The sequence below is a fragment of the Cucumis melo genome, chromosome 6 (genome assembly GCF_025177605.1).
Source record: "Cucumis melo cultivar AY chromosome 6, USDA_Cmelo_AY_1.0, whole genome shotgun sequence".
Taxonomy (NCBI): Eukaryota; Viridiplantae; Streptophyta; class Magnoliopsida; order Cucurbitales; family Cucurbitaceae; genus Cucumis; species Cucumis melo.
Genome location: NC_066862.1, coordinates 3,330,597 through 3,356,235, shown reverse-complemented (window position 1 = coordinate 3,356,235; position 25,639 = coordinate 3,330,597). Strand labels below are relative to the sequence as shown.

Genomic DNA, 25,639 nt, shown 5'->3' with positions numbered 1-25,639 from the left:
CTTTTTTATTTTCAACGACACAATACCTTGATTAGTAGTGTCATTAAAACCCATTTTTCTAGTAGCCGAGGGAGAAGAGAAATCGGAGCGGCCAAGATTCTTCGAAGAGGAATCAAAGATAAGGGACAACAACCACAACACATCATTGCTGCAACCAGCACGATACAGTGTAATTCGAGAAATTAAATATTCATAAGAGGGAAAAAGATTAGATTGAATTAGATAAACAAGTTAGTTGAAAGATATGTTCAATGGGACATGCACTTCACCCAAATGGCCAAATGAAAGTTTTGATAACGGTTGTTTTCATCCCATCTACCATTGAACAATACTCTTAAAAGTCTAAGGTTCATGACTGGAAATCAATTTAAATGAAGACATATTGACTATTTTTTTTTAAAAAAAAGATATAATATGAAAACTACTTCTAATTTCCTAATTATTAAGAGTTGAGATTCAATTAAATTAATGTTATTTTGAAATAAAATAAATATTGAGATTCAGCTAATAAAAGATAATAATTTGGTTATTTTGAAATTAGTAAAATAGAATAAAGTTGTTAAAATCTTTAATCAATTGATTTAGTCGCGAGATATTAGGATAAGAAGAGGTTATGATAGGGGTTGCTATGTCTCTAACATGTCCAAAATCATTACAGATTCATAAAATGCATAACATAGGTTAATTATACTTGAGTGATGAAATAACTACAGTTCAGAAATGTGGGTATTTTGTTGTTTTATACAATACCATGCACGTGTCATGAGTATCATTTGCTAAAAAAAACGGTTTTGCCATTTTTTTTAAAATCACCTCTAAAAACCTTATTATATCTCTTATTATTTCAAAAACAATAGGAATCTCTAGTTTAGCTTCGTCACTAGATGGGCTAGGTCAGTCCAACCAAAAAAAATCATATTCCAAAACTTATTTAACGAAATAATTAAGGAAAATTAAATTAGATTGAACTTGGACCAATTCTTAAATTGGATTAGACTTATCAATTTTATTTATAAAAATAACCTTTTGAAACACACATACGTACAAAGTGAAATTGAAAATGGTGATTTGAAATATATATGTATATATTAAGTTGTAAATTTGATATTATTAATGAGAAAAATAAAATTATAAAAGTTGCTCGCTATCATTTTTGGTCGCATACTATTATTTCAATCAACATCCTCCTCTCTAATTACGCAACTATACACATAATATCACTTATGTTTATAAATAGAGATATTTTTTCTTCTTCTTCTTTTTTCCTTCTTATTATAAGTTCATAACTTTTTAAATAATATTATATTTGTGATTATCTCAAATACTTATATTTAGAAAAATAATAATTTCTTAAATAACAAATAATAACGAGTAATAAAATGATGAAATTATTTTAAATCTCTTATTATATGTGGTTAAAATTTCAGTGTTTTACATATATTATTATTAAAAAAGTATATATTACAATCTAATTATGTTTAAAATCTTGTTAATCAATCCAATCATATTCTATTAACATTTTTAAATTAAAATTTCAACTTTTTTTTTTCTGTTTAATTTAACATTTTCACGCGTGGAAACATTGGGGCAAAATTTAGAAATTATAATTTAACCTAAGAAGAGGGTTATAAAGAACTAAAACATATTCCGACGGCCGAGATTAATCGTAAATAGAGTAGTAGTATTGGGCCGTCGATAATCAGGCCCGTCAACAAACGAAGCTTACAAAACCCTAAAAGGCAGCCTTATACTTCCTTCTCTCCACTTAGAGCTCCGCAGCCGCTGTCGAATATCTGAGGAAAAGGTTTGCTTCTCTAACTCTTCTCTCCTTCTTCATTCAAGCCTTCTATTTCATGATTTTTCAGCATCTGTAGTGATCGTGAGTGCTTATGAAAAATGACAATGGTGTTTGTTCAGCTTTATGTTTTGTGTCCGATTTAGCTTTGGGATTTTGATCTGACTTTGGTTTCGTTTAGAGAGATGAGCGGGGACGGAGTCAAGGGAGGCCCGGTGGTTCCGGAGTCCGTGTTGAAGAAGCGGAAGAGAAACGACGAATGGGCACTTGCTGAGAAACAAGGTTTAGAGGCGGCGAAGAAGAAGAACGCCGAGAATAGAAAACTGATCTATAACAGGGCTAAACTCTATGCCAAAGAGTACGATGAACAGCAAAAAGAACTGATTCAATTGAAGCGTGAGGCTAAACTCAAGGGTGGATTTTATGTCGACCCTGAAGCTAAACTTCTGTTTATTATCAGGATCCGAGGGTGAGTCATTTGGTATGGAAATATTTATTTTGATTTGCTTGATTCGTTGTTCTAAGCGCTTTCATGTTGTTTTTGGATTTTCAGTATCAATGCTATTGACCCAAAGACCAGGAAGATTCTGCAGCTTCTGCGTTTGAGACAGGTAACAAGTTGCTTCCTTGATTTCATCTTGATTTCTGCGTTTGTTAGAATTGCTTTAACTTTATCTCACCTAAAATGAATATTTGATGTTGTTGCATCTACTTTTCATGTACAATATATTCAAGTGAATTCACTGATTTGTAGAGTGGGTCTTGCCTTGGTTCTGGCCACTTTCCTTGACAATGGTCTTGGGATTTTTTAGTAATAGGATCCTCCCCAGTTTGTGCATTATTTTTGGTAGTTAAACCGTATGATTTTGCCTTCGAATATTTTTAATTGCAAAGAATTGTGCCACTTCGTTACTTTCTAGGCCTTGACGGCTATGTTCTTCTGTGCTGTCGATGTTTGGTTAACTCTGCTTGTATCACGGAAAAATATACTTTTGCTTTGTCGGTTATTCTTTCATATTGGTTCAATGATACTGATGAATGTGTTTGAATGTTTATATACCTGTAAACAAAACCACTATGTTGATTTCGTGGGAATATTTTCCTTGCAACTGCTTGTCTTGTTTTTTTTTTCCTCACTCCGTTATACCAAACCCTACAGATTTTCAATGGTGTCTTTTTGAAAGTGAACAAGGCAACATTGAATATGTTGCACAGAGTTGAGCCTTATGTTACCTATGGGTATGTTTCTCTTGCATCTCCCTTCTTTTTGCATATTTTGATTTTCTAGTGATCAATATTGACTTTTCTTGTTTTTTTTTTAACTGATATTTTCAGCTATCCTAACTTGAAGAGTGTTAAAGAACTCATTTACAAGAGAGGCTTTGGAAAGCTCAACAAGCGAAGAACAGCTTTGACTGATAACTCCATCATTGAGCAGGTTCAGGACTGGAAAATCATTGTTGTATTTTGTAGGTATAACTTTGTCCATAGCCTTCAATCTTTTCTAACTGCTTGTTGGTTTTGTTTCTTCCAGGCTCTTGGGAAGTTTGGAATTATTTGCGCTGAAGATCTCATCCATGAGATTATGACAGTGGGACCTCATTTTAAGGAGGCAAACAATTTCCTCTGGCCCTTCAAGCTGAAAGCTCCTCTGGGTGGTTTGAAGAAGAAGAGAAATCACTATGTTGAAGGAGGCGATGCTGGAAACCGTGAAAACTACATCAACGAGCTAATCAGAAGAATGAATTAAGATACTTTTGTGTTCTTTCTTGAAGTTTTCTGCTGGGGGCTGGAAAACTTCTCCTAATAGGTTTGTCATCTGAAGTATGGTTTTTGGAATCAGAATGTTTTGCTATTTTCATCATTAGTGTACTTTTATCCTCGGAATTTTCAACTTTGAGAATGGTTTAATTTTTGCTTATATTAATTAGGGAATCTTCTAAAAATTTTGCTGGTTACCATCTCATATTAAAGGTCATGACTTCCATTTCATTTTGCCTTATTCTGTCCCAGTGATTAAGACCTTTTGGTGAGTAGTAATTAGAACATAATTGCAACTTTGTATAAGGATTAAGTCACGTATGTATTAAGTATTGAAATGATAGTCGCTTTTGCCATTTTTTATAAACTTAGATATATCGATTTGACATTTAAGCCATGTGTACCGTCTTCTAGTTTATTCTCTATGGTATGGATTCAAAATAGAGATTTGAACTTGAAAAAATGGACTAAATTTGAACTTTTTCGAAACTATTTGTGATTTTATCCTTGTATTTCGTGCTTTATGCATGTTTGGATGAAAGAGTATGGAACTTGTTCACTCCATTCAAAATCAACCATAGTAGTGGGCTACTCCCTTTTATCTTCAAGATGAAGAAATGAAAATCCATAGAAGGCACAATATCATATAATATGAAGTGCACAAAATTAAAGTTGTTGTTATTGTTATCCTTGTTCTTATTCTTATCTATTTTTAAAGTATAATTAGAGAGCGGAATATATAAACAAACGCTTCCTAAAATTAAAGTATTCGAGTGGATTCAGTTTTTTCGATTCATCCATGATTTTTCATTCATCCATTTTCAAATATTGAAGATATCCCTGCAATTTTTATAAATGGGTGTCCTTTTTCACCAATTTAATTGATAAAATACTAATTACAATTTCAAAGGCACAGAGTCGTCTTCACCCCACTTTTAACTAAAAAAAGAAAACATTTTAAAATGACGAAGAATATGCATGAGATTCTTGCTTGCTCCAACCCGTTGGTTCAATTTCAAAGTTGGTGCTCCAAGTAAAGGTTTATTCTTTGCTGAATATCATCTTGCATTCACTTCAATGATCAAACTATACAAGTGTTGTAATTTACTTGATGTAAATTACATATCGAAGAGCAAAATTTTCTTTCGAGAACTTGAAAAATATTTTAATTTGAAAATGCTACAAATACATGAAAATTGGAACTAACAATTCTAACAAGACTAAGTTATCGTTTTATTTTTAATCTCGTTTGTACCTTATATATATATATATTAATAAATTATACCTTGATGTATTTAAACTTAATTGATAGATCATAACATTCGTTAAATTAAAATCGGTAAATACATACGAATATCTCTCCATAAAAATTTTTTGGAGATCACAAAACAAAAGGAAAAAAATCACTTCATAGTATCTTCTATACACTATACATTCAAATTCAAACCACACCGTAAGAAAAGAAACCCTCCTTTTAAAAAAAAATAAAAAATTGTCAATCTTATTATGTATTTTTTTTTTACCTGTGAAAATGAAAATCAAGATCCATAATTTATGAATTTTATGTATAATCCAAACGAATTCACAAACATCAAGCGGCACTTCGGGCCAACATCCGTTCAAATTCAAGAAGCGATTTTTCCTTCTCAAGAATAATCTCTCGCCGGAATTTTCTTATGAATTCCTCCGCTCGTTCATCCACCGGCCGAAGATGCGGTGATGAAGCCACCACGATTTTCCATGCATCTTCAATACTATAAATACTCGTCTCCTGTTCATGATCATCTTTTTCCTCTTTCATTACTTCCTTTCCTCTGCTCGTCTCTGTAATCTCAGCGCCGGATCGCTTTGCAATTGGGTCCGGCAGATCTGGGAAGAGCTCGTCGATGTGGATTGCCGCGAAGTTGTTTGGATTGTGGAAGTGTTGATCGTCGTAATGGCGGAGAATCTGATTTTTATTTTGATTGCGGTGGTAATTATATGAAGAAGGGGATGATTTAGGGCGGAGAAGGCGGCGGTGGAATTTGGAGGGAATTAGGATACGGAGGGAGGTTTGAACGGCGGAGACGAGGCGGCGCTTGGCTGTGTTGATGGATTTGGAGATGTTGAGGGCGTGGAATTTGGATTTTAGTGATTTGGTTAGTTTCTTCCATGCTTTTCTCGCTGTACGGAGTTTCTTCTCCATTGTTGTGCGAGACATAGGAGAGAGAGAGAGAGAGGTAGAGAATTGAGCGGAAGAAGAAGAAGAAGAAGAAGAAGAAGAAGAAGAAGAAGAAGAAGAAGAGAGAATATGGGTTTAGTAGAGAATCATGAAGGGATGGTTTTTATGGAGAGATCAAATAATTTATTCTTCTTCAAAAAGCAGCGTATAGTTGTAAAGAATGAATCCATTTCTTTTAAAATGAAGAGCTTCAATAATCAAATTAGTTGGGTTTAAAAAAGAGAGAATTTTTAGTCCCTCAAACTTGATTTGTCACAATTCAATCTCTAATTATTTAGGCATCCTTCCAATAATCACATTGGTGTATATAATACTTAGATGTATCTATAACACCATCTCTATGCTATGCATCATCCATTTATATCACTCACACACACACACACACACAAAACAAATTACTATAGATATAAAAAAAAGGAATAATTTGTTTAATTTGATTTTTAAAAACATTAGTAAAAATTATTTTGATAAATCAACAAATTTAAAAGGAGAAGGAAAAAGTTGTAAAGATAATTTTTTTTTCTAAAAAGACGAAATGGTTGGCTCTCTTTGTTAATTTATATGTTAATAATTAGCTTATCATTAAAGCAACGGCTAAAATTGAGTTAGTTGGTATATTATTTGATAAAATAATAACAAAAATCAAAATATTATTCTTTTGAAGTTCAATTCTTATTTGGTTGCTTTCTAAAAACTCGATAATTAAAGAAAATTTACCGAATATCTTTGAGAAACGACTAAAATTACTATGATACGTGAATATATTTGTTCTCTTCTCAAAGAAATACGAACAATAGTAATAATTCTTCCAACAATAATATATATCTTCAATGAAAACTCTGATCTCTCTCTCCAAGCGAAATATCATATTCTTTAAACTAAAAAAAGAACAAGATAGAAGAATTTATAATATAAGTAAAATTTTGATTTTCCAAGATTTAAAATAAGTTCGAGGAAATTTTATTAACATCGTGAAAACAAATATAACTTATATATATACATGTTTTAACCTCGAGAAGTTGGTTCAAACGGCCCCTAAAAATTTGTGTACTAAGAGAAAAGCCAAAGGGTGGAATTTGATAGAATACAAATAAATAAATAAGAATAAGAAAGAACAGTGGAAAATGGAAATTCTTTGCAAAATACATATGAAGAATTGTATTTTTGGTGGAAGTCTCACTTTCGGCCGCGCACTGTCTGTCCAACAAAACACCGCAGCCTTCGGTTCTAAGTTTTCGTTTGATGTAAATAATAATATTCATAATTTTTCAATGATTAAAATGTTGACTATCATTGCCTCTCCCTTCTAACTATATATATATATATATATATATATATATATATATATATATATATATATATATATATATATATTCACATCCTTATATATAAATATAATACTAATTTTCTACCGTTTATTTGATAACCCTTTCGTTTTTTATTTTTAAAAACCAAACTTATGTCTCCTTCGTAAAGTATTGATGTAAAAAAAGGCTTAAACTTTTATAGAAGAAGAAAAGAATTGAAATAGTTGTGAAAGAAAGGAAATCATACTTATTTTTAAGGAGAAAGTGATGTGGTTATACATAATTTGTGTGAGATGTGGGGGAGGGGCGGCGAGAGAGAGATATTATATTTGAGATATTAATTTTCCAATAATAAAGATGGGAAGAAAAAGAGTTACTTTTAATGGGAGAAAAAAAAAAAAGGATAGCTTAGATAGGTAGGGCAATTCTCATCCTCTCTTTTTTAGCTTTACAGATCATTTGGCAAATTAAAGCGAAAGAACCTCTTTTTTCTTTTTTTATTTTGTTAGGATTAATTTATACACTCTCCTTTTCTTCTCTCTTTCTAGCTGGCCATTATACATTCTTCCACAAACTTGGCTTCTTGTTCTTTGCTATGTTACAATTACCCCATAAATATTTAGGGTTTAAAAATTGAGTGTAAAAACTTCCAAACTTTTACCCTAAAAACAATGTATATAAGGTTATACATTGAAAAAAAAAATTGTTAGCTTTAAAAATTTACCTAAAACTTTTCTATTTGATTCGTCCCTTCTTGAAATAATCGGAAGGGAGAGTGAGGAAAATGAATAGTTAAAATGATTTTTATCGTTTTTTATTTGTATGAATACATTGAGTTGCTTTTAGTGGTGGGGTTAGACTTGAAGAGGAAGGTGTGCTAACTAAGGCTAAATCGATTACTAAGAAGATTAGGTCCTTGTGGATAATTCATCTTGAGATTTAGTTTTATAAGTATGTTTGACGTTTTCGTAAGTTGGTTCGTGGGCTACAAATGGATCTCAATCTCAATGTCGGTATTCTACTTGATTTTGTGTTGTCTAGTTAATGTGACGTGACTAATTTAGTATTGTAATTGTTGTATGTTTGTTTGTCTAAAATTGCATTGATTAAATATTAGATTGAAACAATAGTAAATAAAATAAAATAAAAACACAAAAATAGAAAGTTATAATGGAACTTCACATGGAATGAATATGATACTTAGGGATACTCTTCCTCAACCACACACTTTAGATAGATCAATTATTGTGGACCAAATGAATAGGAAAAATCATGAGTTTCCATTGCGTTTAGTGAGTAATTTAATAATTTCTATTTTGTTCAAAAGATTATAGAGATAAGAAATTTATTTATTTATTTTGATTCAATGATATTAGAAATGGAGAGATTAAAATATTTGACCTTTGAGAAAAATATATTCTTGAACAAATGGAGTCCGTGAAGTTAAAAATCATTTTTTAAAAGACATAGCATAGCACATACCAAAATTTTGGTTGCCTAAGCTTAACTTAGTATGTAAGAAAATGAAAGGGCGAAAATGGAAAATATAGAAACTACATCCGTGGGCTCCGAGTCTCCGACAATACCCAATGGGCCTTCTTAAGCTTTTTCCGGCCCAATACATAGATGTTCCTTTAAAAAGCCCATTACCAATCGCTTAATTGTCACTTAACGAGTCGACTTGTCGTAATTCAGCAACGAAATCAAGTTTCCCCTCTCGAAGTCAACGGGATTTCAAAATAGTCAACAGCGCAAGACGACATGTCGTTCTCGTGCTGATAATCCAATTCATGATCGACGATTTTTTTTCTCTTTTTTCTGGCCGCGACGGAAGCTTCTTTGGTTTTTCGTTGGGATTCTTCAGAAAATCCCGGAACGACATATCGGACGAAACTCCGTTGAAATTCATTCTCAGAAACAGAGTAGGTGAGGGATAACATCAAGGTCTGGATTTTCTTTTGACTTTTTGTGTTTAATCTTTGTTCGTAACTCTTAACTGTTAAGAAATTGGAATCCATCGTAAGCCTTTCCTGTTTTTCTCTTTGATTTTTGGGTAAAGAAATGCGATTTGTTTTTTCATAATTATTCTTCGGCCCCACGTATTGGATCGATTTAATCTGAAATGCTCCATTGACTTGGTTCCACCGTTGTGCTTTTTCAGGGCTGGGAGTTTGGGGTGCTCCCATTGCTGCAGAGGGGTCTTGAATTGAATTATCCAGGGACATTTTTAGGCCAAATCCTGGTTTTTTCTTTCGGACCTGTTGGATTAGTTTTTGTGGGTTGGACTGAAATGGGGCAACAACAATCGAAAGATGAACTGTTGTATCAGCAAGTTAGCTATGGCAACACAGAAGGGATTAAAGCTCTTTGTCGAGAGGGTGCAGGCCTTGAGGTGATTACTGATTCTTTTTTACTTTTGTTCTGTTAAAAGTATGATTATTTGCATATGGTGCTGCTGTTCTTACTTTCATGATATGTACAGTGGATTGATAAGGAGGCGAAAACCCCTTTGATTGTGGCCTGCATGAGTCCTGAGCTTCACAATGTCGCGAGAACTTTGATAGAACTTGGTGCTAATGTTAATGCGTATCGGCCTGGTAGTTCGCTTTCTAATTCTGTTTTTTCCTTACATCCTTATTTTGAGTATGTTGTGTAAAAATCAATCTTCTTTTGCGATTTTGATGCTATAGATTTTTCTTAACTGGGTGTCTCAGCAACAGAATTTTGAATGCTATTTCTTTTCATTGCATTTAGTGTTAAAGTTCCTCTTTACTCTCAACTTGAGCTCTGCTTTGGTTAGCCTAACCGTTTCCAATGCATTTTAGGGCGTCATAATGGCACTCCTTTACATCATGCAGCTAAAAGAGGTCTTGAAAATAATGTCAAGTTACTTCTTTCTCATGGAGGTTTGTCATACTCTATCCATATCAGCACAATGTTCCTTTCAATATTGGTTTACAATTACAAGTATATTAGGTAAGTTTTTTTCCAAAGAAGTATAATGGATACTTTTATCATAATTTGCAGCAAATCCTTTGATCATGAATGATGATTGTCAGAGTCCTCTTGATGTTGCTAGAGCAAAAGGTCATAGCAATGTTGTTCGTACAATCGAGGTTTGTTTACATTGTAACTCTATTCAAATTCCAATGGATTTCAGTTGCTTCTGTGGTTTCAAGATGATTATTGAAACTTATTTTTCAAGAGTTGTTTGTAGAGTCATATATGTTTGTTCTCGGGTTGGTTGCGGGAATTCTATGGACCAGGATTTTTGGAACTATTGGCTCCTCAACTGGTCTCAAGGAAAGTGTAAGTACTTTATTCCCATACTCCTAAATTTAAGTTTGTTCTTTTCCTAGTTCTACACCTTTTAAACACCATGTAGTAAGTTGCTACATGATTTGATGGCATGATTTTTTTTCTTTAACGTGAAGTTTTCATGATCAATGATCCCTTCTATTTCTATTCAAACTGTGTAAGTTTTCTTGTCAAATTGTGTAAATTCCAATTGCAGCTGGGCTGTTATTTTACCATGTGGGGCGCGGAACCTTTCAAAGCCTTTCAAATTGGAGCTTGCAATCTACACAACTCTACAGGTACAACACATAATATTGATAGTTGACACCATTCTGATGTCAGGATGTTTACTGTTATGTAAAAGGTTTTAGTAACTAAAATCTTCCCCATCATATGTAAATTGCAATCAATCGTTTTTACATGTCTAGCTTTTTGCATGATCATGCTAAGGATGAAAGAAAATATGATCACATCAATTGTATGTGTTATCTCTTACTAATGCTGGACTTGAGATGGTGTTGTGATAATTATGTTGTTACTTCTCTAGCTTTCATATTCCAAGCTTATTGTGCTACGTTGGAACCACAATAACTGATCACGACAGTGTGCAACTTATTTGGAAAATCTTAGGTTCCTTTTCTTTTTGTCTATAAGTGGTGGAATCACTCCATTTAAAGACCCCAGTTCTTTGTAGCATGTACTACTATGCAGTAGATTTACCAAGTGAAATGGAAGTGAATGTGAATTGTGATACAATTAGTACTTGACTATTGTAGTTATATTTTCTGTTATCTCTTGATCTTGGCAACCTTTTGGTGTCCTCCATTTTTACAATATTGGTCCACTGGATGATCCCACCTAGTTCTTATTTTTCACATTCTTTCACGGAGAGGGATTCTTTTCTCATCCCTCTCTCTACCTTCTGATCTTATATGTTAAAAGATGTATGATAAAATTACATCACTGTAGAGTGTCTTATGTTATGATTTTGTTGTGAAATCCTTCTTTGTAAATTATAGGACGCCCAACCTCGTACTGTTGTTCCACTGTGGAAAGCCGATTTGGATCAGTCGAAGTTACAGCATTCTGATCCATCAGTTTTGATTGTGGACAACGCTGCAAGTAAGTCCTGACTCTATCTTGGCCCTCTAGGGACTGAGAGATGCATTCATTTATTGGTTCTCTAATTGCCTTTTGCATATTACCGAAGTCCTCTCAAAGAGAGAGCGGAAAAGGCATAATCACTCCCAACTTTCTACTGGTGAGCTACTGGGTTAAAACGTTATATTCGTATATGATTATTGTTGGTGATATATAATTAAATTTGCCTTCAATCACCAGCTTAAGCTTTTGTGGGAATTGGCAGTTTAATATGGTATCAGAGCAGGTGGTCCAAGGAGGTCCTGTGTTCAAGCCCCTGCATTGTTGTTTCCTCCCCAATTAAAAATTAATTTCCACTTGTTGGGCCTTTCAAATATTTCGCCCACAAGTGAGGGGGAGTGTTGGTGATATATAATTAAATTTGCCTTCAACCACCAGCTTAAGCTTTTGTGTGAATTGGCAGTTTAATAATTATAATTTATGTATTTCTCCCAAACTACTGTTCCATGGTTGCTACCAAGAGACTTGGGATATCAGGGCTTCCTTTGAGTTCCCAGATCTCTTATATGGATCTAATAACTTTAATCTTGTACTTCCGCTGTCTCCTTTGCCTTCAATAATGCAATTATACTCGCCTACTTCCGAGGAATAACAAATTTCATTTTTTTTAATGAAGGAACTCCGTTCTCAACTTAACATTTGTTTGTTCTTTTGAACTCATAATTGATATTTATCTGTTTTTTTCTTATGAAGAAACTCGATTGAAACTTGCATCTGGCAATGAAAATGACAAGGAACAACTTCAGTGGTTTTGCAATGCATGCAAAGGAATTGCTTCGGTAATATGTCCATTCTCTTCCGGTCGTGATCCATTTTGAAGATAGATAATAAATATATATAGTTTTTTTTTCTTTGTCCATGTTCTGTGCCTGTTTCTGAGCCCTTTAGTGTGAAGTGCTTCAGAAAATTGAATTTCATAACTTGCCTATGCTTTCCATGGCCTATATTTTTTATCTTAGAATTTTTTTAGCCAACCGTTGCTGTCCAGTCTCCATGGCTTATGGTTGATCTTAACATTAGAATTAGGAATCCACCTCGAATTTAGCTATGCATGCTCTTGAAATATTTTTCTCAATATTTTAACAACAAAGAAAGTAAGGCGTTCAGTTTATGGATTAGGTCTCTCATAGTTTGTGTTACTCTTAAGTAGGAAAGTCGAGTACAATTGCAATAACCTAGAATTTTTTGGGATATTTCAGATGATGCACCCAACATTTATGAGTGGTAACCATGGTCCGGGTGTGTCGGCAACTGCACCACCAGACTCAGAAGATGTGGAGCTAGCCATGGCCATTAATGCCTCCATCCAGTCAGTTATCCATGGAAGACCACCCTTTCCTGACCCCAATCCAAGTTCTGAAGCAAGTACATCTAGTAGCCATACAGGTCCCGTTGGACAAACAACACATTCTACAAAATTAGGCACTAATGAGTCAGAAGTGCATGAAGCTGGCCAGAGCATCACTACAAACGAACATCCTCAAATCCAGAATAATGTCATCCCTCCAGATGCGGTACCTTCAGCCCCATTGGCAGCCGATGAGATTCTGGAGGATGGTGCAATTCACTATCCTTCAATCGATTCAAGTCCAATTGACCTGTCATCTCCAACTGCTGATAACGCTCCCTTGCGAGCTGGTGAAGGAAAAGATGAAACGAGTTCTTCGTCCTGTGTCATATGCTTGGATGCCCCTATTCAAGGAGCCTGCATTCCCTGTGGACATATGGCTGGGTGTATGAATTGCTTGACCGAAATCAAATCGAAGAAATGGGGATGCCCAGTTTGTCGTGCCAAAATTGACCAGGTTGTCAGATTGTATGCTGTATGAGTCCAGAGCGGTGAACAATACTGTGAGTACACTCTTTAAATGTACAGATCCTGTTTATATAATTTTGAACATATATAAATCAATGTGATATCTGATTGTGTGGACACAAAAGTGATAATGTAATTTGAAAAAATTTATCAATATCATTAGTTTTTGATCAGGCAACCATGCTTATACTTGGAAGTTTTTTTCTTAACTATTTCATAATTGATATTCTTGAAGCCCCAATCAGTAAATTGTGACAGGTTAGGGGCTCAAGACTTAAACTGAAGATAGACATTATTGCTTACTTTTCTTTGTACTGATTAGGAATCAAAGAGGAAAGAGGGATATTGTGCTTCATTTTTCCACTACCCATATCTTGATTTTGATCTTCCACAGGCATATTTGTTAGTTTAATCTTAGAGTTAAAGAACAAAGCTTAAATATCAATTGTGTTTCCTTGGAATATTAGCTTAGATGATTTAGTGATAAGCTAGTACTGAATAGCATTCCCTTTTAACTATAATTCTGCTTTACTTCAAACACTGTGAAGAAGACTTCTCAAAATGTATTCCAATTAGATTCTTTTGTTTGATTTACTAGTATTAAGTTATGTTCTTGTTAAATTACAATTTTGATCGAGTGGAAGGCCTTATTGCTTCAAAAGTTAGAATTTAGTTTAAATGGGTTAATGCCACTTCCTGTATAGACAGTGTTTATGATAGGGATGATTATATGATTATTTTTCGTTTGTCTAATGAAACGATAAAGATAAATTTCAACTCTAAGACTAAATTTTAACTATGAAAGAATCAAATATATATTTTCACTTTGGTTAATGTGTAGTCAGATTCCTCAATTAGAACTCTCAAATATGGTTTGAAAAATAAAGGTAGAAAGCTACTTCAAGAAAGTAATTCAAATAGCTCTTTACTCTTTTAGATTTTTAAAATTTGGTTAAAGTTTCAAAATGCATTATAAAAGTAAAAGGCAATTGTTGTCCACAATAAGCCTGTTTCTGAGAGCTAAAAAGTAACTAGGGAGGAAATGATTTTCTAGATCTATTTCGGGCAACCGAATGTGCAAACAATTTAGATTAATCAAGTACATGACAATTGAGCTACATTTTTTTCTTGTATTACTATAAAATACATTAAGAAAAAACACGAGATGTTACCTCTTACCCTAATAAATTTATTGAATTCATATAATTGGTTTAAATTTTTTATGGAATTTACAATTTTGTATCCTGTTAGCAACACAACAACCACTTTCTTTTCTTCTTACTTATTACCCTTTATTTTAGCTTTTTATATTACAGGCCAAGTTGGGAATTTTTTTATTATGAAATACAATTGTAGATTTGATTGCTTTGCTTTTAGACAAAGAGATTCCTAGGAAACTTGTTATACTTTTGAATAAGCAATTCCTTAAAAAAGAAAAAGTTCAGTAAATGTATACTTTATTTTTTTCTTGCCCAAACAAGAAAGAATAAATAAACCATCCTTATTATTTTTATTAATGAAAAATCTTGAAGGATTATCAAATGGCAACAAACAGATAATATACAATCTTACTATACAACATAATGAGTCCTTTTTTTTTTCCTTCTAACCAAAATTGTCATAAACAGCAAAATAACAACAATAATAATGAAGCTATCATCAAAATATAGTAAAAAAAGGAAAAAAAAACATTTAATAGATTTTGTTATATTTTATAAATAGTTTTAATATTTTGCTATTTTTTAAAGTGCTCAATAATTAATGGTTGAAATTAGTGGATAAAAAAGGTCAAATATTGTAAATAGTAATATTTTTTAAAATAATTACAATATATTGAAAAAAGTTTAGATCCTATCAATGATAAATAATGACACTGCATAATAGTCACTATTAGTAGAAGTGTATCAATTATAGAATTTAAATCTCCTTTATTTGAAAATGATTTTTTTAAATAAAAATGATAGAGGGGAAAGCTAAAATCCATTGGGTGGAAAGGGGATATGATGACACAAAATGTTGTCATTGTTTTCTTTTTCCCCCTTTATTTACATATTCAAGCACTTTTTCTAAAACATATTTTTCCCTTGAATTGCAATTTTTAGCATTTTATTCTACAAATAGAAAACTTATATAATATTATATATATATATATATATATATATATATATATATATATTCCAATCTCGAATGTTGAACTATATACATACATACTATACTAATTTGTACGATGAACCATCATTTTATTCTTTAGCTCTAAGAGGTAGGATTCAAACAAAAATAAACATATTCTTTTTTAAAAAAAAAAGTTTAAAAATAAATATCAAACATTTTACCTTTGTAATGGGTAACTATATTATTCTTAAAAAGACATCAAATGTTAATAATAAGTTCAGCTATAAAATACCTTTAAAGTTTATCGTATATTTTTTAAAAAAATATCACAAGAATATTGTGGCTGTCTTCGTACAAGCATTTCAAAACTAATTTTGATCTATATATTGTTAAGAATATCAAATAAAAATTAAGACCTAAAACAATGCTATGAAATACAGATATCGTCATATACTAAAGTGTCACCACTATACAATTTCAAGTCTCTATTTCCATTAATACATTTTAATAGATTTAAAACACCAACAAACTCCGTGAGTAATTTAATATCTCTATTTCCATTAATACATTTTAATAGATTTAAAACACAAACAAACTGCGTGAGTAATTTAATATGAGTAATTTTTTTAGACAAATGTAAATGTTAAAAGTATTTTTTTACAACAATACTTGGGTTCATTTTTATATGTCCCATCCTTGTAAAGAATTCTAAAAAGAAAGTAAGAATAGTTTGCCATATCACAAATTATATTTCAAAAATTAATTAGTGATTTTTAAAGAATATCAATTAATTAGTTATAATTGAATTTCTTTTAACAATTTAATCCATATGATGAAAATTCTCAAAGGACAAAATTTTTTTTTCACCGTAATTGAAATGGGAAAACAAACACCGACCGGAGAAAGGAATATTTCGGGAAAACCGACGTCGTACAAGGACAAATCCATTTCAAGTATGTGTTTTAAATGGTATTTATATTTATATAATTCATAATAAAATAAAGTATTTAATTTAAGAGAGTTTTTAAAAATTTTAAATTATTCTAATCAATCAAATTTCCCAAATTACCCCTCATTCAATCTTTTTCCTTCTTAAAATCTCATCGTTCTCAAACCTTCAATTTAACCTCTTATTATTTTCTTTTTTTTTATGGATTCACTTCAAAACGACACCGTTATCGAACCCACACCATCCTCCTCTTCCACAACTCTCAGCCGCTACGAGAACCAAAAGCGCCGCGACTGGACCTCCTTCGGCCATTACATAACCAACCACACCCCACCCTTAGCCTTGGCTCGCTGCACCGGCGCCCACGTCGTCGAGTTCCTCCGCTACCTCGACCAATTTGGCAAGACCAAGATCCATTCCAATCTCTGCCCTTTCTTCGGCCACCCGAGCCCTTCCGGTCCATGCACCTGCCCATTGCGCCAAGCCTGGGGCAGCCTTGACGCACTCGTGGGCCGCCTTCGGGCTGCTTACGAGGAGCACGGTGGGAATGCTGAGACCAACCCTTTTGGGGCTCGGCCTGTGCGTGTTTATTTGCGTGAGGTTCGAGATTTGCAGGCTAAGGCTAGAGGGATTAGTTACCAAAAGAAGAAGCGGAAGAGGCCGTTGGGTCTGCCGCCGCCGCCGCCGCGCTCGGCTGCTAGCAGTTGTAGTGAAAGTACAATAAGTCAGTTGAAGTTATAAACTATATAACTAAATTAAAAGCTTTTTCATTTACCATATGGTAAGAATGATATAAAATATTATATATATTTAGTATTATTTTTCATTCTCTCTCCACATGAATGTCGTGTAGTGTTTTTGAAATTATCAAACATATTTTAAGGGAGAAAATGTATTTTTAGTTACGAAGTTTGAGAAGTACTAATTAATTTTATCTAAGAATGACTGTGACATCGGACAGATTTTTTCTTAATACTAATGTATTTCATATTACTCTCTAACGTATTATTCAATTTTATTTATTTATTATTTACTCGTTTCATTGATCTCACATTTTGTAGCAAAACAAAGAATGGAGACACCATAAAAATAATTTCAGTACTCTAAATTTTCTTAATTGATTTTTATATTATTATTTTTAAGTTAAAACTTGAGAGGGAAGAAGTAAACTTGGAAATTAGCAATCAATTAAAATCAATAAGAATTTATAGGGCATGGAAATTCTCAAACAATTTACATATAATATTGAAAGGTTTTTTTTTTCTTCAAAAAGAGAGATATATATATAATTAGTTTGTACTTTCAATATCATAAGAGAAAAATTTATAAAAAAGTGGATTATTTCATATTTCTAAATTATTTGGGAACTTGAGTCAATTTTGTCGAATTTTGGTGGCACAAAAATCAAGTGGTATCAACCACAGGATCATGTCTTTGAATTGTGTTGTATATTATATCTGTGGGAGAAGTTTTTTTTTTTCTTTGTTTAAAATATCAAACTTTTAATTTTGAAATTGATAATATAAAGTCAATGTTAATAGATTCCGTAAACATTTTCCTCATGTTTGTTTACTTTTTTTTATTTAGTTTGTTGGAGACTATTTATTTTGTAATTTGTATTTTAAAGTAATGTTAATTATTCAATAATATTATTACATAATATTGATATGATATCAAAGTCCAAAAGTTCACCACCTCCAGTTGTACGTAGACTTTTGTAGACCTACTTGCTTATTAAAACATCGTCATTAAAACTTTCTTTCTAAAAATTGTTCAAAGGTAAGATGTAAGGAGTTGTTTGGAAGAAGGGTTGGATTATAGGGGTTAAGATTATGATAAAATGTGTTTGGGGGAAATGTTATGAAAGAAATATTATGATAAGATGTTTTTGAGGAAGAGTTAGGTAGGTAGCATTATGGATTTTTTTTTTTTTTATATATTTATTTTTAATTCATTATAAATTCAATATACAAAATCGTATTTTTAATTTACCAAATCGTCAAAGTTTTCGTAAAAAATTTGCCTTAATTTCTTTAAATATGACATTCCTTTTTAACCTTCTTTAAATAATTGTAATTTTAAAAAAATTCATATTTTAAATCGAATACATGAATTTCATATATTTAATTTACTAAATTGTCCTAGTTTTCTTATAACAATTTGTCTTAATTTATTTAACTACGAAGTTCATTTTCAACATTAGGATTCGTTACATTTCAATAAATTGGTTTTTATAGATGTGATACACTACTTGTAAACATGTAAATAAGTGCAAATAACAATTAGAAATACAAGAAGTACGAAACATAAAATAGCAATCAAGACTTTTACTAATTTTAGTTTTGTTTTTTTTAGTGGAAAATTGCAATCTAGTTTTAGGTTTCTTTTCAGTTTATTTATTTTAGTCTACTTTTAAAATATTAACTAATTTTTATTCTTTTTAATAGTGACTTATATACTTTCAAAATATTTATTTTAGTCATTTTGTAGTAATTATTGGGTGAAAAATTCATGAACCTTCATCTCTGTAACAAAAGATTTGTTATGTTAATTTAACCAAGCTTAATTTAATAACCAAAATAACATTACGAAAGTGGGAAAATATAGACAAACCACCTCTGAATAATAGGTTTGTTGAAATTACAGCCTTACTAATTTTTAATTTAATCAAATAGTCCTTATAGTTTGATAATTGTTGTAATCAATTTATGGTAGTTTATTAAAATTTTACCATTTTTTTTATTGAGTTGACATTCCTTAGATATTTAAGCTAATTAACAAAATACAATGAGGTTGAGATTGATATCAAAATTTTAATTCCACAAATATATTGATATGAATTCAAACATGAAGTTGATTAAATTAAAAATTTAATTGTCGTATAATCACAATAAACTACCTAATTCAAGAGTAAAGAAATGAAATTTTAATAATGAAACTGTACCAAATTTACAACTTAAAAATTAAGCTGTATTTTTAAAATAAAAATATTTTAATTAACAAAACACATCAGTATAAAAATTATAAATGAAAAAAAAAAAATTAAAGAAGAGTTGAGGAAGAATTGAGGAAGAGTTAAGGAATGGTTGAGCGGGTAAAACTAGTGTTATGATAACCCTTTTTCTTAGATTACATAACCTAACACTCTCCTTTATAGCCCTTCCCCAAACATACCATCAAAGTTTAAGTTGTGTTCGATAATTTTACTTGTAGGTAACTTTGATTTTTGAAACCTATATTAGCCTTGTTTTTCCTACATTTGTTTGGGTATGTATTTTACATTTTCTAAAAAGCACATTTTAATTTTAAGCATATTTTTTTTTGAAATCAAAGTTTTTAAATTTTAAGTTTTCGTCAAACTTTGTTTTCTAAACCCTATTTTTGACAAAGTTTAATTTTCCTTGTTAAAAGCAATTGTTGGAGGCTCTCTCTTAGCCCAAAAAAACCCTCACGCAAGTGGAAATCTTTTCGTAGTATGTCTTACTAATTTGAGTTATGAATGTTGTGAAAAGGCCATTGAATTGAAACTTGAACATCATCAAATTTAGTGTTGCAACTGCAAATTTCTTGGGAAAAAACTTGCAAGTGATCATATAATCCAACCCTGTTCATGTTTTCGAGAACTCTATTCATAATATTGCACATTCAACGAACCCTTCTTCAGCTTATTTACCTAAGATTTTAGTTTTGATCACTAGTTTTATGGGCATAGAGAAGATATATAAACTTTAAAATAAATTTGCTCATATCGAAATCTTGGTTTTACTTAAATGTAGAAGTAAGAGTTAGTTAACTTAATAAATTAAATAAAATATTCTACCTCCTTATAAATTATGTTGCTTATATTATATCGACACATGATATGTATATTGCGTAGCTTTAGATTATAGTAAATATTGCATGGTTGTACTAAATTTAAAGATACGAAATTTAAAATCTAATAGAATTAGACGTACATGAGAAGAAGTTACAATAGTTAAATTAAATTATAATAATTTAAACGTAAAACTTGCATATATCAAAAAATGATTTCTTTATAAACAATTTTTTTTGTACGATTTGAAAGTAACTTATTGTTACCTATGGGCTTGATCTAAACTTTTGTTGTCTTGATTGAAATTCCTCTACATAGTGCAACATATAAAGTTATCCATGAGAAAACATATTTTTCAAGAAGATATATTCCAACGTTAGGAATTGTTTGTCCTTGTGCTTTGTTAATTGTCATTGCAAAGCATAAAATGAATGAGAAATTGTTTTCTCTTGAACTTGAATGAATATTCATTGTCATTTGGTGGGCTTAATAGTATTCGTGGAATTTTTTTTCCTGCATGATCACTTATTGTTATTTCAGCATGTATAATATTTTTACTAAATGATCGACATACCAATCTTATCCCATTGTACAATCCATTGGATGGATCCAAATTTCTCAATAACAATGTTGGTAGAAAAAGTCAAGGAAACCTTTTATATAGTAGAAAAAAATGTTACAAAAACTTTTCAAATTTCAAGTCTTTACATTTATATTGTTAATTAATTAGAATTAATAAGATATTCAATTTATAACTAATTTCTAAAATGTAAATGAAAAATCATTTGCATATATTCCAACTCTTGACATCCTACATACTTTAATTCCATTAACCTTAAGTAGGATTATATTAATTTAAAAAGTAGTGAAAGAGGGTGTGTCTTTTATAATTATATATATTACAAAAAGATAAAATTAAAAATAAATTTACCATAAAATCAAAGAATCATTTGGAACATTAAAGTGTGGAAGATATGCATTGATATGTGTCGATATCAAAACATCCATATCTCTTCCTTTAATCATTAATCATGTGTTTTAGGTATAATGCCTTAAAGATACATTTGAATCTATCTTATGACCTTTTAACCTAACGGATGATACGTATCCTGTGTAAAAAAACTTGTTTCTAACCTAAGCAACAATCATACCGAAGATGTTTGATTAGGTCTAGGACTCATCAAAATTATTTTTTACAACAATTATTTTTTTCTCAAGGACATGAGTTTACTAAATATTGTTATATACACATTTTTTGCAACAAACAATAATAATGTTATAGAGATACATACAATGTAAAATGTAAATATCTTTTAATTGTAACACACATTCAATACAAAGAAATAAAGAAACGAGTGAAAATGTAGCCAAGGCCGCCATGAAAAAGACAACCATTTTTCTTATTCATTTTCTCAAGATATACCCTTAAACAAAGAGAAAAATATGCTGAATAACCTTGAACAAAGTATATTGTTGGAACTTGAGCTTTTGTTGCATTTGAACATTTTATCAAATATATTTGATTGTGATTATAGGGTATTTGTAATTGTAATTATCATTGTTCTTCTTTCTTCTTATGTTTGTACTTGTGATTATATTTTAATTTGTGGCTTAATTACATAATATGGTGTGAAACTTGATAGACAAACAATGAGTTTTAATTTTAACCTAATGTAAAGAAATTTGTGGCATTTTCAACCTTTAGTATATGCTTAGAAATCACGTAGAGTAGACCCATAATATAATGTGTCAAAGTTATATATATATAAGCACAATAATTTAGAAGACATTTTAGTACAAGACTTTATTTTCTATAAGGTCCCATCTAATCTTAGTTTTTAGTATTTTTATCCTACTTCCATCCATAAATTCATTTTATTTTTGATCAATTTTCAACCGTCTTTTGAAAGAACAAATATAAATTTTGAAAACTACAAAAAGGAAAAAGGGTTTACAAATTCCCAAAAATATAAAAACTTAAAAAGTTCAAAAGAAAACAACAATAAAATAATTATTTATTAGAGTTTGCACCCAGAATACGTAAAAAGTCTATTTTAATAGATTTTTCATCGAACACTATAATGACTTTTATAAATAAACGATATTTGTTTACTGATACTTTATGAAAAAATATTTATAGTATAAATAAATGAAGTATATTTAGCCTAAAAAGTCTTCCGAGGAAACCATAGTGAAATACGTTTTGACTTCTTCTACAAACAAATACCTTTGACTTTAACCTCGATGTAATTCAAATTTAGTTTCTTTTTTCCTGTTTTTCCCTTGGATCGCTGTTGGGCCTAGAACGCGACGGAATGTTGTCACATCTCGAACAATGTTTCCGGATTGGGCCCATCTTTTAGGCCCAATTAACCAGTGGACCGAGTAACCCCATTTCGAAAGAAAGAAAGAAAGAAAACGGAAAATAAAAAATAGTTTACTTGAAAAAGTAATAGATAATTCCTTTAATTTTTTTTTATTATTATTATTAGGGTCTCTTTTAAACTTTGAAAATAATTAAAATTAAATCAATAATCTTTCAAATTTTATAATATACTAAATAAACTATAACCGATTAAAATCTATTTTAAAATAATAAAAACTATATCTCAACTATTTAAAAAAATTACATATACGTGTGACACACATGGTTTAAAATCGGTATCTTCAAGAATAGCATCTTTGTATAAATACCAAAAAGAAGAAAAAAAAAACTATTAGAATGTGAAAGAAAATTTGAAAGGAAGAATATCGTAGAATGTGACAATAACCTATAATAACGTCACAATCCAATACTTTATTTCAAGTCTCACTTGCATTTCTACACGTTTCAACTTTGTTTGATATATCAACAGATTTTATTTCAAACATAATTTTAAAATATTTTTGAAAGGTCAAAAAGATAATATTATCTATATATTTATTATTTTTTGGATAAAAGAAGTACGTAGAATTTTGACGGTGTCTTATGTGACCTTGCTCGTTCTGTAGTGAATTTAAGAATCGGATCGCGCCATTTTTCTACTCCTATCGGTTCTTCCCCAATTCGAACATGCAGGTGCGCTTTTCGATTTCAAATCTCTTGTTTTATTTGTCATCTACGCCTGTATTCCCAATTTTTGTTAATTCATTTCAGCAGTAATTCCAAAACCCTAGAACTCAACGCAATTTATTTTCTGAATGTGCATGATGATTTATATTTTTGTTCGTACTTACATTCGATTCTTCCATATAGTTGATAGGAGGTTTTTCTTTGCTCTGAATTTTGATATTGAATTCTAGGAATTGAGTAATTCCATTTATTCATACATTTGATTAGCGTTTAAGATTGTTTATTTTTAGTTGCCATATGAAGAATACGAGTTATTTTACTATGATGCAATCATGAAAATCAGCTCTGCTTGAAGTGAACAACCAAGAACGGGAATGACATACGTTCCTTTAAAAATCCTTTGATTCCTAGGAAAGGATACCCGTTTTGAGCCCTTAGTTTGTTTAAGTTGTTTTCCTAATTTTATTCGGATGGTTTTTAGTGTCATATGCAGTGATAACGAGTGTTTTTTATTTTCTTGAAGCTCAAGGCGCAATAGTCTTTTGAGAGTTAAGCTCACAGGAGCAAAAATGGATGAATTTTCATATATAAAGCATAATTGAAGTGAGAGTGTGAAGACAAAAAAATTAAACGCAAAGAATTTTGATCTTTAAGTTAATAAAGAAGGAAAACCCTAAGTATTGTTATTTTTTAACAAAATAATGAAAAAGACCCAGGACTTTGGCTCTTGGGGCCTAACGTAAGGTGTGTGCCTTATTTTGTGCACCTCACCATTTCAAGACAAGGTGCCAGACTTGCGCCTAGGGCCTAGGCGTGTACCTGGGCGGGTTTTTTAAAACACTGGCGATAACCTCTGAATTAGCAATCCATTGTTTAAATCTAAGTCCGATCATGGCTTCCTGTCTTTGCTGGAGGTTGGCTAAGTGGGCGCTAATATTGGTTTCTGATATCCAATGCAGGCCAGCGATAGATTTAACATTAATTCCCAGCTTGAGCACCTGCAGGCTAAATATGTGGGAACTGGGCATGCTGACTTAAATAGATTGTTAGTTTCCTTATTCCTTTGGAGCCTTCAACTTTTATTGCTTTGCATGGTAGTTTGTAAACCTCAGTTCATATCTCTGTGTGTACAGTGAATGGGCCGTGAACATTCAGCGCGATAGCTATGCATCATATGTTGGACATTATCCCATTCTAGCTTACTTTGCTATAGCAGAAAATGAATCCATTGGAAGGGAACACTACAATTTTATGCAGGTTGATACATTGTCATTACATTTTGTTGTTTTTATTTGTTTTTTTCCCTGGCAAGTTAAAAAAAAAAAGTTGAGAATTGAAAAAGAACAAAAGGAAGAAAGATTAAAGATGGGTATTCTCTTCATACTTTTTTCGGGCCAATGATTGTTGAGGTTTCTGCATACATTCATTATACCTGATGGTTATTTACTTTCACCTGCTCTCCACCCATATAAAGCGTGCTTCCTATTTTCATGTCCTAGTAATTTTCATTTTGACTGTTAGGTGAGTTGATCCTTTCAATTTTTCAGTTTTTAGTTTCAATGTGGCTTTTTTTTTTTTTTTTTTTTTTTTTTTTTAACTCGATAAGTAGTTCAAGTAATTTCATTCTTCATAACTTGCAGTGTCTAGAATAAATTGGTCCTACCACTTTTTAAATGTGGAGTTGTGCCCATCATGTACTAGATTTCGTTCTTAATAAGTGATGGAAATTTTCCCCATAGTTTCTCCTGGATCTCATTTACAACTTAATTAGATAAAGAAAGGTAACTCTTAACATCCTTTTTCGCTTTTTGTTCCTTTTGCAGAAAATGCTGTTACCTTGCGGCCTCCCTCCAGAAAGGGAAGATGATTGAGATTTGAGATGTTATGAGGTCGTACCGTAATTAGAGTTGTAAACTCTGGATCGTTATGTGGGCTCAAAGAGCATTTTCTTTTGTTAGATAACTCTGCTACAAAGTGACTAATGGGAAATGCGAACTATTTTATCTTGTAATGCTCTTGTTTGATGAAGAATCAGTTTCCAACTAATCTACAGGACTATATACTGTAATCTATCATTCTCATCATTTATTTCAAGTAAAAGGTCTATTTCGGTTATAGTCTGGAGAACTCTTCCATTTGTTGATGTATAATTCTGCTTCACCTTGAACTAAGTGTTAATTGTTTTTGTCTTTTTGTCGACAAGAACATGAACTTAATTTGATAGCTACGGATGCTGGATTTGGTTCAGTCAGTTAATTATTATTCTAAGTCGGTTTCACAATTTCTGGAATTAATCTCTACCTACTGAGATTACTTGTTACAGGACCACAATGGAATTATGTGATATGTCCCTT

The 25,639-nt window shown here is 31.3% G+C and overlaps 5 protein-coding genes across 12 annotated transcripts; 4 read left to right on the top strand and 1 right to left on the bottom strand.

Annotated features, from left to right (window-relative positions):
• The first annotated feature begins 1,649 nt into the window (after positions 1 to 1,649).
• On the top strand, positions 1,650 to 3,787 carry LOC103483589 (60S ribosomal protein L7-4-like). Of its 2 annotated transcripts, none has more exons than XM_008440295.3 (6): positions 1,650 to 1,804; positions 1,977 to 2,264; positions 2,349 to 2,406; positions 2,955 to 3,034; positions 3,131 to 3,233; positions 3,330 to 3,787. In XM_008440295.3, the coding sequence occupies exons 2-6, from the start codon at positions 1,981 to 1,983 to the stop codon at positions 3,543 to 3,545; spliced, it is 741 nt and encodes a 246-aa protein (XP_008438517.2). In that variant the 5' UTR covers positions 1,650 to 1,804; positions 1,977 to 1,980; the 3' UTR covers positions 3,546 to 3,787. The 2 variants fall into 2 exon arrangements, with proteins under 2 accessions (XP_008438517.2, XP_050942017.1); XM_051086060.1 differs by having other exon boundaries at positions 1,769 to 1,804; positions 1,918 to 2,264.
• A 1,043-nt stretch (positions 3,788 to 4,830) lies between these two features.
• On the bottom strand, positions 4,831 to 6,086 carry LOC103483588 (uncharacterized). The gene has a single exon (XM_008440294.3). It carries the CDS (start codon positions 5,754 to 5,756, stop codon positions 5,148 to 5,150), a length of 609 nt encoding a protein of 202 aa, XP_008438516.1. The 5' UTR covers positions 5,757 to 6,086; the 3' UTR covers positions 4,831 to 5,147.
• A 2,672-nt stretch (positions 6,087 to 8,758) lies between these two features.
• LOC103483586 (putative E3 ubiquitin-protein ligase XBAT35) lies at positions 8,759 to 13,536 on the top strand. 6 transcript variants are annotated; one of them, XM_008440289.3, is made up of 11 exons: positions 8,852 to 9,010; positions 9,246 to 9,476; positions 9,567 to 9,681; positions 9,910 to 9,990; positions 10,112 to 10,200; positions 10,302 to 10,393; positions 10,599 to 10,680; positions 11,401 to 11,503; positions 11,592 to 11,642; positions 12,236 to 12,321; positions 12,742 to 13,536. In XM_008440289.3, exons 2-11 carry the CDS (start codon positions 9,375 to 9,377, stop codon positions 13,369 to 13,371), a joined length of 1,431 nt encoding a protein of 476 aa, XP_008438511.1. In that variant the 5' UTR covers positions 8,852 to 9,010; positions 9,246 to 9,374; the 3' UTR covers positions 13,372 to 13,536. The 6 variants fall into 6 exon arrangements, with proteins under 6 accessions (XP_050942016.1, XP_008438511.1, XP_008438510.1 ...); XM_008440288.3 differs by having other exon boundaries at positions 8,866 to 9,028; XM_008440291.3 differs by lacking the exon at positions 8,852 to 9,010 and adding an exon at positions 9,102 to 9,137.
• A 3,084-nt stretch (positions 13,537 to 16,620) lies between these two features.
• LOC103483585 (protein LIGHT-DEPENDENT SHORT HYPOCOTYLS 4) lies at positions 16,621 to 17,263 on the top strand. Its single transcript, XM_008440287.3, has one exon. The coding sequence runs from the start codon at positions 16,621 to 16,623 to the stop codon at positions 17,158 to 17,160; it is 540 nt and encodes a 179-aa protein (XP_008438509.1). The 3' UTR covers positions 17,161 to 17,263.
• A 5,790-nt stretch (positions 17,264 to 23,053) lies between these two features.
• LOC103483584 (uncharacterized protein At4g14342-like) lies at positions 23,054 to 25,400 on the top strand. Of its 2 annotated transcripts, XM_008440285.3 has the most exons (4): positions 23,054 to 23,291; positions 24,245 to 24,330; positions 24,419 to 24,542; positions 25,109 to 25,400. In XM_008440285.3, exons 1-4 carry the CDS (start codon positions 23,286 to 23,288, stop codon positions 25,154 to 25,156), a joined length of 264 nt encoding a protein of 87 aa, XP_008438507.1. In that variant the 5' UTR covers positions 23,054 to 23,285; the 3' UTR covers positions 25,157 to 25,400. The 2 variants fall into 2 exon arrangements, with proteins under 2 accessions (XP_008438507.1, XP_008438508.1); XM_008440286.3 differs by lacking the exon at positions 23,054 to 23,291 and having other exon boundaries at positions 24,239 to 24,330.
• Positions 25,401 to 25,639: the final 239 nt, after the last annotated feature.